Below are 15529 nucleotides of genomic sequence, written 5' to 3' on the forward strand. Positions count from 1 at the left end.
GATGGCACCCTGCGCGCCGCTGCTCGCTCCTGGAATGCAGCTGGAGCTCTGCTCGCTCCCGCAAGGCATAGGCTGTGGGAGTCAACATTTGCCATTGGTAGGCTACCAAAATACAATTACACAGGCAACAGCCAACCAAGTGCATGGGGGTGGAGTCTGAGCCACACGAGGAAAAGCTGTGGGAGTTAAAAGCCCTTGATAGAAGCCTCGCAAAGCAGCGCATGCGCGCTGGCTCAGGCGAGACCTAAAAAGGAAGTCATCAAAGATTAAAAAAGTATACACTCATTTGAAGACTGACTCTATTGGCTAACCTTAAAAGTAACAGAAAAATCATGGGTAGAACATATCTAGTCTCACAAGATTACGAATGAAAGACCGTTTTTAACATTTTATTTTTAACATTCATAAAGTGTAAAAGATAACTTGTACAGCTTCTTTGGTGCCCATATCTAGCATACAAAAATGTAAAAGACTATTCACAAGTAAAACACATACGCTCCAACCAACTTTTTGTTTTAACATTAGTGCACATTGTGCAACAAATCTGGGTTTCACAAATGTCACTGTGTCGCTCATCAGTACACAGAAATTACTGCACAAATAAATAGAACGTCCTTTAAAAGCAGCAGATTAACTTTTTGTAAACATTTCTCTTTCTTTTTTTACAATATAGCACTGTCCAAAGTAAAATCCCTATTTTCTGGCTATTATACTGTAACCCTGAACAGGTAAGGAAGAGATGCTCATTCCTCATTACATTGTTGGTCCAGTCCACTAGTTTGCCTATGACTGCAGCTCAGTACGTAGTAGCATCTCAGTGTGATGGGTTATTACTCTGCTGCGAACTGGAAAATTACAGTATTGGCTTTCTGCATTCAAACAGGAAAGGATAGATCTGTTCAACGGCTGTTGCAACAGACTTCACATCAGGTCCTATAACATAGAAAAATAATGTCAATAGCTAAAAATAAATTGGTACACAAAAAATTTGCTAAGTAATTACATTTATATGGTAAAAAAATCATAGATACTTAAAATGTGTGCCATTTTGACTAAGCCTTTTCCTTTATAAAAAAAAGAATGAAACAAAATAAAATCAATTGATTACCTGTAGGAAGCTGACTCTTTATATAGTGGACCAAAAAATGGTACACTGTGCAAAGAATTCAGGCAAACCCCAAAGAAATTAGAGAGGCACAAATGACACCCCAATGCTCTCTTTTTGGAAGTGTGGGCAAGCAGTTTGACATATCAGAGGGTAGTGCTAAGCATTTATTACTAACAAAGGCAGTGAGACCTTATGCCAAGAAATCTGACACCAATTTATAACAAGCATTTGCAATGCAATAGGGCTCACATCTTAGAAACTTTGACCTACTGGTATTGTGAATGACATTGCTATTTATTATTGCAAGTTTTTTAAACACATAAATAAAAGGCATGGTCATTTACAATGCCAATCGCTCAAAATCTCGCAAATGAGGGACCTATTCCATTGTAAATGCTTGTTATATCATCTAACTTGCATACAATTGACTCTTGCACAAGGTTCTGCGCGAAAATTGGAACCATTTGCATTTCACCAATTAAAGGAGACGAAGGAATATGCTACTTAACAGTATGCATCTGTTCTTGGCATGTAGGGCTGCTGACATTCATATTTGTGCATAGATCCCCGCCTAGTGTTGGGTCCGGATGATTGCACATTGTTGTCCTGGAAGAGTCTTCGAAGTATCACGAGATAGGTGGCTCCTCCCCCGGACTACAGTGCACATGGGCATCCTCAGATTATTTTTCGCCATTGTGGCAAGGATGGAGTATGATACAGTAAGTGATGTCCATGCTAAGAATAATTCTGAGTGCTACAGCTGTGATAGGAACCGGGGAGGAGGGAGGGCGATATGAATGTCAGCAGCCCTACATGCCAAGAACAGATGCATACTGGTAAGTGGCATATTCCGTTCGAGGCATGTGGGCTGCTGAATTCATATCTGTGCATAGAATGTATAGCAGTCTCCCCCCTAGCGGTGGTTGCCCGTGCCAGCTGCAGCAGCCTGAAAAAGAGTTTTGAGTACAGCCTGTCCTACAGCTGCTTGCTGTTTGGAGTGTACATCTACGCAGTAGTGTTTGGTAAATGTATGTATGGTAGTCCATGTGGCTGCTTTACATATGTCTTCTAGAGGAATGTTTCCCAGGAAAGCCATGGATGCCCCTTACTTGCGTGTGGAATGCGCTCTTGTGGAACTGTTAATGTGAGTTTAGCTTTCTGATAACAAATTTGTATGCACTTAACAATCCATCTGGCTATACCCGATTTTGAAATGGGGTTGCCTTTGTGCTGCGGTGAAAAGGCAACAAACAGTTGCTTAGTTTTTCTGAAAGGTTTTGTCCTGTCTATATAGTACAGGAGAGCTCTTTTAACGTCCAGGGTATGTAGAGCTCTTTCTGCTACTGAATCTGGATTTGGGAAGAACACTGGCAGTTCGATAGTCTGATTGATGTGAAACTGGGATACCACCTTTGGCATAAATGTAGGGTTTGTACGTAGCACTACCCTATTTGCATGAATTTGTATGAATGGCTCCTGAATAGTTAGGGCTTGTAGCTCACTAACTCTTCTAAGTGATGTAATCGCCACTAAGAAAGCCACCTTCCACGTTAGGAATTGTATCTCACACGAGTGTAGAGGTAGAACCACGTTCAGGTTCCAGACAGGTGAAGGTGGGTGTCTTGGAGGAATCAATCGTTTGAGCCCCTCCATAAAAGCTTTAATAGCAGGTACTCTGAAGAGGGAAAGGTGTTGCCTGTTCCGAAGATAAGCTGCCACCGCAGCTAAATGTATACGTATGGAACTGTAGGCTAGATTGCATCTATGTAAATGTAACAGGTAACATATGATGTTTTGAGTAGAGGCATCTAGCGGATTTAGGTCATTATTGGTACAATAGATGACAAATCGTTTCCACTTCGCCGCATAGCATGTTCTGGTTGTAGGTCTTCTTGCCTCTTTGATAATATTCATACAGTCAGGAGGCAAGTTCAGGTAACCGAACTCTATGACTTCAGGAGCCAGATCGCAAGGTTCAACTGTTGCGGATCTGGGTGCTGAATGTCTCCATGGCTCTGCGTTAAAAGACTGGGTGTTAATGGCAGCCTTTGATGAGGCACCACGGAAAGTTCTAGGAACGTGGTGTACCACGGTTCCCTCGCCCACGTTGGAGCAACTAGGATGAGTCTCATGGAGTGTTGTCGCAGTTTGCGTACCACTAGTGGTATGAGCGGGGCGGGGGGAAAAGCGTACGCAAACCTGCCTGACCAGTTCATCCATATCGCATTGCCCTGAGATTGCGGATGTGGAAACCTGGCGGCGTAGCTTTGGCATTTTGCGTTTTCCCTTGTGGCGAACAGGTCTGTCTCTGGGTGACCTCACTGCTGGAAGTACAGTTGTAGCACAGAGGGATGTATCTCCCACTCGTGCATCTGGTGGCTGTGTCTGCTGAGCAGATCTGCCATCTGGTTGTCCCTGCCTGGGAGGTGTTCCGCCATGAGGAATATGTTCCTCTGAATGGCCCACTTCCACATGCTTTGCGCTAGATGTGACAACTGTAGAGAGTGTGTCCCTCCCTGCTTCTGTATGTAGTACATGGCAGTCATGTTGTCCGTCCGGATTAACACGACTTTGTTGCACAAATGTACCTTGAACGCCTTCATTGCCATGAAGATTGCCATCAGTTCCAGCAGGTTGATGTGCTTCTTTTGCTGTGTCGTCCATAGTCCCTGCACTGTGTAATGGAGGACATGCGCTCCCCAGCCCAGGAGAGATGCGTCCGTCGTCAGCACTATTTGTGGTACAGGCTCTTGGAACGGTCGTCCCCTGCAAAGGTTTTGTGGGTTCCACCAATGCAGAGAGTTGTATACGCGACTGGTCACCAACACTAGGTCTTTTAATTGTCCTTGAACCTGGTTCCACTGCCGTGCTAAGCACTCCTGAAGCGGACGCATGTGTAGTCGCACGTGAGGGACTATGAAGATGCAGGAGGACATCATGCCTATCAACTGCCTAAGCGCCCGTGCTGGGAGCGAGTGTTGGGGTCTGAATCTCTGAATCAGTAATTGAATACTGTTGATTCTGGCAGAGTTTGGCTGTGCCTTTGCTACCAAAGTGTCTATTGTTGCTCCTAGGTACTGTTGTACGTGAGCGGGTTGGAGATGAGACTTTGCGTAGTTTAATGAGAACCAGAGGCTGTGCAGGAGGTGAATAGTGCGAGACATGTGGCTGGCACATTGCTGGACTGACTTTGCTTGGATGAGCCAGTCGTCCAGATAGGGGTAGACGTGGACGTGGTTTCTCCTGAGGAGCGCTGTTACTGTCGCAAGGCACTTGGTAAACACCCTGGGGGCTGTTGTCACCCCGAAAGGTAGAACCTTGAACTGGTAGTGCCGATTTTGTATGGTAAACCCGAGATACTTCCTGTGTGCAGGATGTATTGGTATGTGGAAGTACGCGTCTTTTAGGTCTAGTGTTGCGAGGAAGTCTCCCTGAGTGAGCAATGGCAGAACCTGTTGTAGAGTGAGCATGTGAAAGTGTTCTGATAAGATGTATGGGTTTAGGGGCCTGAGATCCTGTATTGGCCTGAGAGACCCGTCCTTTTTGGGGATAAGAAGTACAGCGAGTATACCCCTGTACCCTGTTCCTGTATGGGGACGAGTTCTATGGCCCCTTTTTGCAGCATGCTGACAACTTCTTGCTGCAATAAGTCTATGTGCTCTGCGGACATAGGACGGTGCCTTGGGGGTATGTTGGGTGGAGTGGAAGTTAGCTCTAGACAATAGCCGTACTGAATAAGTTGTCTCACCCACCTGTCTGTGGTAATGCTCTCCCAGACTGGCAGGAACTGTTGTAATCGCTCCCGACCGGTGTTACATGGGCCGGGGGCAGTGACAAGGCGTCACTGTTTAGTATTGGCGGAGGATCTGGTGTTATTCGCTCTTCCTCTGCCTTTGCTGCTGTTGCCATGGTATCCACCCCTATTATTTTTATTATAGGTGGTCTGCGTGCTCCCTTTATTGTATGGAATCTGTTGTGATGCCTGGCCTCGTGTAGCTCCTCTGTTACTGGAGCGACAAAAGGAACCTCCTCTGAACTGTTGGGACTGCAAGGCACCCATAGACTTGGCTGTCTCTGTGTCTTTTTTAATCTTTTCTAAGATTGTGTCCACATCAGGACCAAATAAAAAAATCAGGGTTCACAGGCTGATTTAGTAATGTGGTTTGAATCTCAGGTTTGAACCCAGAGATGCGCAACCAAGCATGTCTCCTGAGCATGACACTTGTGTTGATGGCCCTGGCTGCGGTGTCTGCTGCGTCTAGCACACATTTAATGGATGCATTGGATATGAGTTTACCCTCCTGGATTAGCATCTCTGCTCCCTCCTTGTAGGCCTCAGGCAAATGTTGTAGCAGTTGCTCTAGAGTGTCATAATGCGCCCTATCGCATCTGGCTAATAGGGCCTGTGTATTAGAAATTCTCCATATATTAGCTGCTTGAGCAGCCACCCTTTTCCCAGAAGCTTCTAATACTTTAGATTCCTTGTCTGGAGGAGGAGCATCACCCGTAGTTTGTGAGTTGGCGCGTTAACGAGCATTTGAGACCACCAAAGAGTCTAACGGCAGCTGTCCCTTAATATAGGTAGGGTCCACAGGCGCCGGTCTGTATTTTCTTTCAATTCTGGGGTTAATAACCCTTGCTCTAGTGGTTTCTTTGAAAATGTCCCCTGCGTGTTTAAGGACACCTTCTAGCATTGGCAAAGTTTTAACAGATTTCTCTGAAGTGGAGAAAGTGTCAAACGGGAAGTCCTCTTCAACTGGGTCAGCATGCATGTCCACATCATGATTTTGTGCTGCCCTTTCAATTAAAGCATTGAACACATCTGTATCCTCTGTTGGTGAAGTTTTTAAAGGATAAGAGGGAGTGTCAGGAATAGTCTGTGATTCCCCCTGGTCAGCAGGGTCTGTCCAGGCTTGAGTCTGGTCATCCTGATCAGTGTCCGCAGGGTAATGATATTGTTCATCATCGTCATACCCCATATCCTCAGTAGTGTGTGTGGGTGGGTGAGTAGGCAGAAGTGTTCTGGCCATGGTACCTCACAGTCTCAAAAAGGACAGGTGATGCTGCAGAATCCCTTTTCTTTTTGAATGGAATTTTGTAGGACTCGAGGATTTTCCGACCTGATCTTCCTTTGATAAATAGTAAGTCTACCAGACTCTGAGTCGATATGTAGCTTTGACTGGTCATCATTTGAGGGCTCTTGGTACATAACGTCCTCTACTAGAGGATGACTCCTTTTTCCCAATGACACCTGTTTGGGTGTTTCGACCCCAGGTTTTGGATCGGGCACCATGGGGCGTGCAGTCGGTGGCAGTCCGAATTTTATCGGTGGCATAGTGTCTTTAGACAGACTGACCTTCTTCGGCGCCGATGTAGGGCCGACCGACTTTGCCTTTTCGGCAATAAGTTTTTGGCCCTGCGTCGACTTCGGTGCTTGTGGCGTCGGAGGCGCGCTCTTTTGCCTCGACTCGACGTGGTCCTTCGAGGCACTTTTGTATTTCGACTCGAGGCCTCTGACGAGCTGTGGCCTGTCGACTTGATGCTTCGGATCGAGAACCTTCCGAGACTCGAGTCCCTTGTTTGTGTCGCTGTCCGTCGGCGTAGACTTCTTCGGTTCGACATGCTTGGTTTTAATGGCGGACTGCAGCGCACCGATCTTCGGTTCGACACTTTTTACTTTTGACCCCGCAGGGTCGTCGACACCTTTTTTCTTCGTCGACTCCGATGGGTTCGAGCTTTTCGACCCGAAGACTGTTTTCAGCAGTTTCGGTTTTGACTCAATGGCTTTCGGTTTCGTTTTGAGTAGTTGAACCGATGGCTCATGTGATGTATTCTTTGCCGGGCCTTGACGCCGGGCTATAGAATGTTCTTCATGATCTTGGCTAAGGCCTTCTGGCGATGCTTCGACCTGAGCCCTTGAAGGTCTTTGAGGTTCTGTTTTGGGCCCCGTACCCACTGTCGGGCCTGGTTCATCGCTCGAGTCGTCATCAACAGCTCGGATGGGGGATACGTCGTCCCTTACCTAGACGGCGTTTTCATCTTCGACGTGGTCTTAGTCATCTTCATAATAGTTGGAGTCATGCTCCGAACCGGGATCAGACTGCTGTTCTGGATCCTCTGTCTCGACGACCTCATCGGCGTCTTCGTCGAAGATATTCACTGGGTCGGGCGCTGGCTTCGACATAGTTTGCCTCGCTGCGCGTCAGAGTCTAAGCGTCTTCTTCGACCTGAATCTAGCACAAGCTAGACAGTTGTTCTCATCGTGCTCTGGTGGCAAGCACTTGTTGCACACCGGGTGTACATCGATGTGCGGGTACTTAGTTACAAAGAGGGCATCGTTTGAACGGGCTCCGTTCCATCGACGATCGGGCCTCCGGTGTCGAAAAGGCCACGCGGCTCTCTTCGACGTCCTGCTCAAGAAGAACTGGAACAAGAACTCGGCACCGATCGAAACTATACCGACGACCCCAAAGGCCTTTAGAAAGTTTCCGAACTTGAGTAAAGAAAAGTACATCCGAACCCAATGGCAGAGAAAAACAATCTGAGGATGGAGAGGATGCCCATGCGCACTGTAGTCCGGGGGAGGAGCCACCTATCGCATGATACTTCGAAGACTTTTCCAGGACAACAATGTGCAATCATCCGGACCCAACACTAGGCGGCGATCTATGCACAGATATGAATTCAGCAGCCCACATGCCTCAAACCAAAGGTTATTGTTTTAAGAGGCTTACCCTAGGTGTGAAAGGATTTTCAAAAGGTATGTTTTCAGTTTCTATTGAATGAAATTACTCCATACACCGCCGTCCCTAAACCAGACCACCAATAATATGTCTGATTAAGCACCAAATCACTTTCCTGGTCAGATTCACTTTACACAATTTAATCATTACACATTTATGAAAGGTGTTCACCGTTTTATTTTTTATTTTGTTTTTTAAACGAGCAGGTGACTGCATTCAAGACTACTCTAGCAATGCGAAACAAGTTTTGCCAGTTTTCATTTGGCAGTGAACGACATCCCGATAAACACACTCCTAACTTAAAATTGAATACAAAGAAGAATATTAGCATAAAACATCAGTCGTCTTCAATACCCTGGTTTTACATCCACCTACTGATAGATATATGAAGGATGATCTTGCAAGAACACTTGTTGAAGCAATGTCAGAGTGGATATAACAATGCGCTGAGCATCTTGGAAGTGTCCTGTGGGCTGGGGAGCGGTTGCTATTAAATTATTGAAACTATGTAAACCAGCAAAGTTTGACTATTTTGAGGGAAGGTTGTCGCTGGTGGCAGTTGCGGTTGCTAAGTCATTCTTCTAACGGGAAGGCCGGACACCCAGGTGAAGAGGAGCAGGAGTCATGCATGCCACAGCACTGAATCTAAGCAGGCTGGTAAAGCAGAAAGACTCAAGCACCATAGGAGTGGAGGAGAAAAAATAAATAAAAAATCTAAACTTGTGTGTGAACGGGAATGGGGGGGTAGCTTATTTGTGAGGTGGGGATCATGCATGTGTGTATCTGCATACATGTGTGCTTGTAGTTGTCCTCTGGTTTAGGAAATGACCCTCCCTGGCGGCAACCTAACCTCAACTTTGTATCTCAGGGCTACCTGCGGCATTTCCTTTCTACATTCCACCCAACAAACATGAGCCTTCTTGGGAATGAAGGGGCCCACCACTACTATGATACAACCATTGACATACTGGGCATGATGACGCACACTTCTACCATAAAGTAGAATGGTGGTCATGACAAATATACTGTGGGCATTTTTGGCATGATGTTGCCCAAACTCTGCCATAATACTATCCTGCCCTTGGCTTACACTGTGGACATAACTTACATTAGCACTGCAGAAAGATTTATGACAGTATTTTAACACACACACACATATATATATATATATATATATACACATACATACATATATATACATACATACACACACACACACACACACACACACAGTAAAAACGGTTTTATGCAAGTATAAACAAGCCTTCTAGTTTGTAAGTGAATATGAAGCAGTGATACAAAAATAATTCTAAATGCTAATGTGATCCAGGAGTCCATAATTCTTGTAGTACATAAGCACTACAAATACAAAATATGACTAAATGTATTAACTTGTTATATACGTCGGGTATCACGTAGCACGTCTTTACTGCTGCCACAAGAGGGAAGCAAACGACTGATCTTATTTCAAGATTTTATTTATTTGCCTCCCGTTACTATGCCACATGCAAAGATAACAAACCTTGATAAAGCTAGTCGGTTGAATATAATATACTAGGGTGGCCACCTCACTCCATCTCCTCCTATTTTAGCTTCCAATGAGTTAAGACAAAGTCAACAGGTACAAATGATGTGTATGTTAAAAACCCAGTCCTGGAAGAGACGGATTACACTCGGCGAAGAGGAAACCACTGAACAGACATGTACCATCCACAGCACAAATATATACATCAAAGTTTTAAAAATAAAATGTAAACTATGGGCAGAGTCCCTAAAGTAGGCGCCGCGCTCAGTATGCACATACCAAAAAAGTAGCTGCCATTGGCCCATTAGTGTCAAACAAAATAGTGCTCACCCACTAAACAAGCATTTGCAATGCAAACTGTCTTGCCTGTGGGACCTTATATGTGTTTAGCTATACAGCATCTTAGCCTGGGTGCTGAAACATACTGTTCTTCAACATGTATACAGCATGCTTCTCCCATGACAGATCAGTTGCAGCTCAGGAAGCAGCCGTGCAAGCTTCTCCATCATACACAAAGCAGGTACAATACATTGAGTAGCATGCTTCGTTACGACACAGTGGCCTCAGGCAGCTTTGTGCATGTCGGAGAAGCTTGCATGGGTGCTACCTGAGCTGCAACTGATCTGTCATGAGAGAAGCTTGCAGTCAGCTCTCTTGTGAACACAGTACCATAACACATCAAAAGGTGCTGAGGTTTACAAGGAATAAACATTCCATGCCCATTCAAATATGAGCATCTTTGCTGAGACTTCAATCAGCCATCAGTAATGCACTAGTAAAAGTACACCACCTCTGTTTAGAAGTTCTGATACGGCCAAATTAAATAAATTGCAGACCAGATGCACAAGAAGGGCTGAGACATTCAAAATGTAATCGCTATTCCACTGTTTGAAGACAATAATTTGTTTTGATATAGTGCTTTATATGACCATTTTGGCTCATTTGGGCACTGTAAATAAGATGTTACTCGTACCCTATATACTGACCTCAGTAGGACGGAGGGTGTGGTTTACGCTTCTGGATTTGAAATCGTGCGAAGACAGATCAGGAATGAATGGTGGATGGATGGTTGGGTGAAAAGGTGGATGAATGGAAGGATGGATGAATGGATGGATGCGTGAAAAGACGGAGGGGATAAAGTATAGCTAGGTGGAAGAGGGAATACATAGATGAATAGATAAATGCGTAGAAAGCGGCAGGGACTCACTGGTCTTGCTCAGCGCCAAATAGATGTTTGAGTAAGCTTGTTCTTTTCGGCTTCTCTCTTAAATGCCATCTCTGCCTATCAGTGCTTGTGCACTAAGTGCACCACAATAGCCGATACAGGCCGGCCTCTCTGGCCCATTTCCTCTCGGCTATTTTAAAATAAAGTTTGCCTTGTTTTCCTGTTTAGCACGCACTGTTCACCTGGAGTTTGGCGCAGGTCACCTTGATAGAGCAAACACTCTTTGCTGGCACAACGTATTTTCTTTCTGAATTTCCACATGTAAAGCGTTTTTGTGCATCGCTCGTGTAAGAATGTTTGTCTGCAATTAGATGCTGCTGGCACACGACGCGGCCATCTGAAAAGGGAGATACCCAGTGGAAACAAACAGTCCCCTTAAAATAAACAGGCCCGCCGTGGGAACTGCCACGTCGAATGGAGAACAAAACTGTGTTAACAAACTCCTTACAGAGACCAGATTGGTGCAACGGAGAGAACATAGGAACATAACAACTGAGCTACTGCCGCGGCTTTGCCACAGACTCCCTGTGTGAGCCTGAGCAAGGCAAGCAAGGCATCTGGTAATAGGGCGCAGGAAACAGGGCTCTAAACGTGGGCCCTGCTTCGTGATCATAAACAAACACTGCTGCCTCTTCCACGCCACTAACCGCCAAGAACTGTAGCCCCCATGCCCCTCTGACTAGGAACTCTCTGCTTTGCTCCCTAGCACCAGTTCCCTGCCACTTACCACCAGTGACTGCTCTCTCTAACCGCGCCTGCCCCCTGCCTCTCTGACCACTCAGGACTAAATCACAGTTGTCTCACCACTGTCGGACGTCTTACCCAGTTATCTGCCACTCCGACCATGAGAGACTGCTCCCCTCCCTCCCCCATCCCCAAGGCGCCTACATTCTACTTCTTAGGTCCGTACTTAGTGCCGTGCCTGCGTCACCACTGGTACACAAGCTCCGTCCACATCTTTTCCTGCTCAGTGCTTCCTCGGGACACAACCAGTGCTCACTGCTCGCTACCTTCACCTCCTCTTTTCCCTTAAGTTCTGCATAGGCAAGAACAAGCAACAAGGAAAACAGCCTCCGGCTGGCTCTCTGACTGCAAAGCCAATTGGAGAAGGGGCTCAAACAGGCCCGGGAAAACAGGATGCAAGGCACCACTTACTCCTGGGTCGACCAGCGCTCACATAACAGAGCCCGGTGTGTCCTAAACTGCCCAGGACACCTTTCATCCCACACATCTATGCCTTAAACGAAAGCCCGACTTACAGCAATAGCCCAGTCAGTGGCGTGAAACAGACACCAGCCTTACCTCGCTGTGGGATCGCGGCAGCAAGGTGGCCGGGGGAAGAGGTGCCATGTGCTGGTCCAAACCGTCCGTGGGACTGGAGAGGGGCTCCCAAGAAGAGAGCGAGAGGGGAGGAGACATACGGACCGTGGGAGTGCTTCCACCCAACCGACCCCTGCAGTACTTTGTATTTCTGGGAGTGGAGCTCCGCTAAAGAGGAGAAAAGAAAACAGCAGCAACGCCCAGAAACAAGGATTGTGTAGTGAGGGAGGTGATGTGTGGGTGGGGAGGATGGAGTGTAATCCGCCACGCTTCACCTCGTCCAGCTTCCGCCGTGAATTGGGAAAACGCCACTGTTTTGTAGCGCATGCGTACGATGTAAGGCATCGCGAGCATGCAAAACAGAGTGCAATTGACCCACCAATCACAACGCAAACAAGTATTGAAAATGCAATAGGACTCTGATTTAACCGAGATCTATTGCATTTTAAATGGAAGTACCGGCTTGAAAGAAGGCATGAACGGGAGGGGGTGGCGGATTTAGTTGTGGTACAAGAAGTTACAGACTGCGGGAGGGAACGGGGAGAGACAGGGAAACAAAACAATTTTACAAGTAAAGGGGCTGATAGCCTCGGAAGAGCAAAAATGACGCCATGGAGGTTAGGAGGCGGGACTAAGAAGCCAAAATCCAATCAAAATGCAGAATTTTTTTCTTCATTGAAGCTAATCAAATTTATGGCCGGAAAGTGGGTCAGAGCTTTCCCCTCTATTATACAGCACCTCTCGACGAGACAGCGCATGCGCTGCCTAGTTGAGACCTAATAAAGCAGACAGTGTAACAAGCCAAGTAAAAGGTCCAGTCCTCATAGGTGGTAACAAATGTAGACAAGGCGGCACCAAGGAAGGACTAACAAGCCTATTTACAAATCAGAATCCAGCATTTAAGGACAATGACACAAGCCAATGACAAATATGGGCAGAGAATGGGCAGGGCTTTCACTGCATACTAATACAGCATGCCTCGCAGAGCGAGCAGCACATGCGCGCTGCTGCTAGGCTCAACCTAAAACCAGCTCATACTTTTATATATATTTAGATACCATGATCATCGAAATCGGATAGGTACTTTTCGAGTTATGAATTGTAACAGTTCTTAAAAATGAACGCACTGCATTTTTAGGACCAGTAACGTTATCCTATGGAGAAATTTCTTTTTTATTGCAATCGAGCACTAGCAGCAACTCACGGGATTGTTACTCAGGACTTGTATGCAGGCAAGGTACAAGGCCACGCCAACAGGTCACCTCAGGAGGCTCTAGGGCATCTGGGAGCAGGGTTGCTTCACGGTGTAGAGTGTCATTACTTCAATGGGAGAACGGTCCGGTTACAAAGAGGCTGAAAGCAGGGACATGGTACCAGTCAGGGGAACCCACAGAGGGGCTCGACCCTTGAGATCCTCCGGCGTCCTTGGTCCAATTCTACTCAGGCTTTGGGGCTTGGGTGCAGTGGTGTCTTTTGCCGTCCGATCCGGTGCTGAAGTTTCTCGTGATTGGAGAGGGTCTGAAGAAAGACTGCAAGTGGTGACTGAACGTCCAGTCTGGGCCAACCCAAGAATGGGCTTAGCTCTGGTGGGTCTGGGAAGCCCATTGGCACAGTCACCTCTCTTGGATTTGGGCTCTGAAGCATGGGTGCATAGGTGCTTCGAGGCGTCTGTGGCAGTGTTCAGTGATTCATTGTCGTCTTTGTTTCGGCTGCAAAGCAGAAAAATAGGACACCTGGGCCACTCTGGGTTTGGGTCTCACTGTCCTTGCAGTCCCTCGACATGCATATTGGTGTTCCTTGACGTTAAGTGTCCGGACTGACCACAAAAAGCCTTGGCAGCTCTAAGGTGTCTGGTACCCCAGGAATTGGTACTGTGGGGCTCTGGTTGGTCCTGGCGTCCTCACACATGGATGGAGGATGGATCTGACCTGTTGGAGCATTGTTACCTGTATCTGGGCGGCTGCTGCATCAGTCGTCCCCATAAGTGGCAGATCGGTGTACCGGCTCTTGCTTCTTTGGTGCCTACGACTGCAGGGGAGTTGCCCCTCAACTCCAAGCAAGTTCCTTTGGCAATTTGCGATGCACTGGCAAGCCTCTAGGTTTCTAGAGGTCTATATAGCAGAAGGATATATCAGTTGTCCTACGACAGTCTGGTGTAGCAGTAGAGGCAGGGTTGGCACAAAGTCAGTCCTGCTCATCGGTTCAGAAGTCTTCTTGTTTTGGGCCTCATAAATCTTAAGTCTTGGTATCAAGGTGTCCCCTAAAAACTCAATTTAGGTGTGTTTAGAGGAGAGAGGAGTGGTAGTCAATGGGCTACTAACCCCTGGGGTCACTACACTTCCTTTGGGGAGATGCCATCACCCCGTGTCAGAATTCCACCACACAAGACGGTGAAATCTCTAAAGTCCTATTCACTTCCAGGTGGTCACCCTTGAGGTGTGTCCAACCTGGCAGTGCATACGCCTCCTGCACAGCTAATTGTCTTGCCTGTCCAGGGGCCAAAGGGCTCTGGACAAAGGGGGGGGGGGGGTGTTGCCAACCTCTCCTGTGAGGGAAGCTAGACTTGCATATTTAAGGTGGTGGGCTCTTTAAAGCTCCCCTGCCTTGGAATACTAATATACAGGTTATCCCGTGGGTGGGAGTGTAAAGACCCTCTACCACAGCAGGCTTTGTGTCCGACCTACTGCGAGCAAAGGCCCTCTACCTTGGGAGTCAGGCTTGTGGAAATCAGTCTGTCAGCACACCAGGAACTGGTAGGTTTTCAGGGGGCACCTCTAAGGTGCCCTCTGGGTGCATCTATTAATAAATCCATCACTGGAATCAGTGTGGGGTTATTAAAACGAGGTGTTTGAGACCAAACACCATATGCTTCAGTGAAGCCAATAAGTAGCTGGGGAACACGTTATGGCCGGTGCCCATTTAGATACCTTAAGATGGCTTCCCTCCTCACTTGCAATATCTAAAAATAGAACTAGACATCACAGAGGCTTAGCTGCTCATGCAGGTTTGTTCTCACAGAAAATATTATGCACCCGGCGTTAGGGGTGACTTACATATATTAAATGCAGTGACTTTGGCATGACACATAGAAGTGTACCATGCCATGTTATTACTCATGAATGATTTGCACCATGTCAAGCAACTTGCAATGGCAGTCTGTGTGAAATTTCTATGTGGGTCCCTTAGGGAAGCATAAGATATGCTGAAGTCCTTAGGGACCCTCTTTAGTATCCATGCTCTTGGTACCTGGAGTACCATTTACTAAGGACTTAAAGGGGTGCTAAAGGCCTTTGTCTATTGTAGCACAAGGGAAGGATCACTGGCACCAAGTTCTGGCTAGAAGTCCTCAGTGCACTGTCTGAGTCGTAAACCAGCACCTAGATAAAAATGGGGCAAAAAGTGAGGGGGGGGGGGGGCGGGGGGTTACTGCAACAAATTCCCAATTCTCTACATCACCTATTTAAAACTTTCATATGTTTGGAAGAAGATGCATTTACAAGATGTAAGAGAATTTTTGTTAATGTAATAACCAACTACTAGCATCTTCAGAGCTTGCATGCACAATCACACCTCCCTGTTCATTTCAGCTGCTTCTAAGCACAATGACA

General features: G+C 46.7%; 1 protein-coding gene across 1 annotated transcript in view; it reads right to left on the reverse strand.

Moving 5' to 3' along the window:
- Window positions 1-376: 376 nt before the first annotated feature.
- Window positions 377-15529, reverse strand: part of TBPL1 (TATA-box binding protein like 1) — a 280230-nt gene continuing 265077 nt past the window's right edge. Inside the window, exon 9 of the mRNA XM_086927040.1 lies at window positions 377-933. Within this exon, the coding sequence (XP_086783166.1) occupies window positions 854-933 (80 nt within the window). The 3' untranslated portion in view covers window positions 377-853. The remainder of the gene's footprint in view (window positions 934-15529) is intronic.

The sequence above is a fragment of the Lissotriton vulgaris genome, chromosome 6 (assembly GCF_964263255.1).
Source record: "Lissotriton vulgaris chromosome 6, aLisVul1.2, whole genome shotgun sequence".
Lineage (NCBI taxonomy): Eukaryota > Metazoa > Chordata > Amphibia > Caudata > Salamandridae > Lissotriton > Lissotriton vulgaris.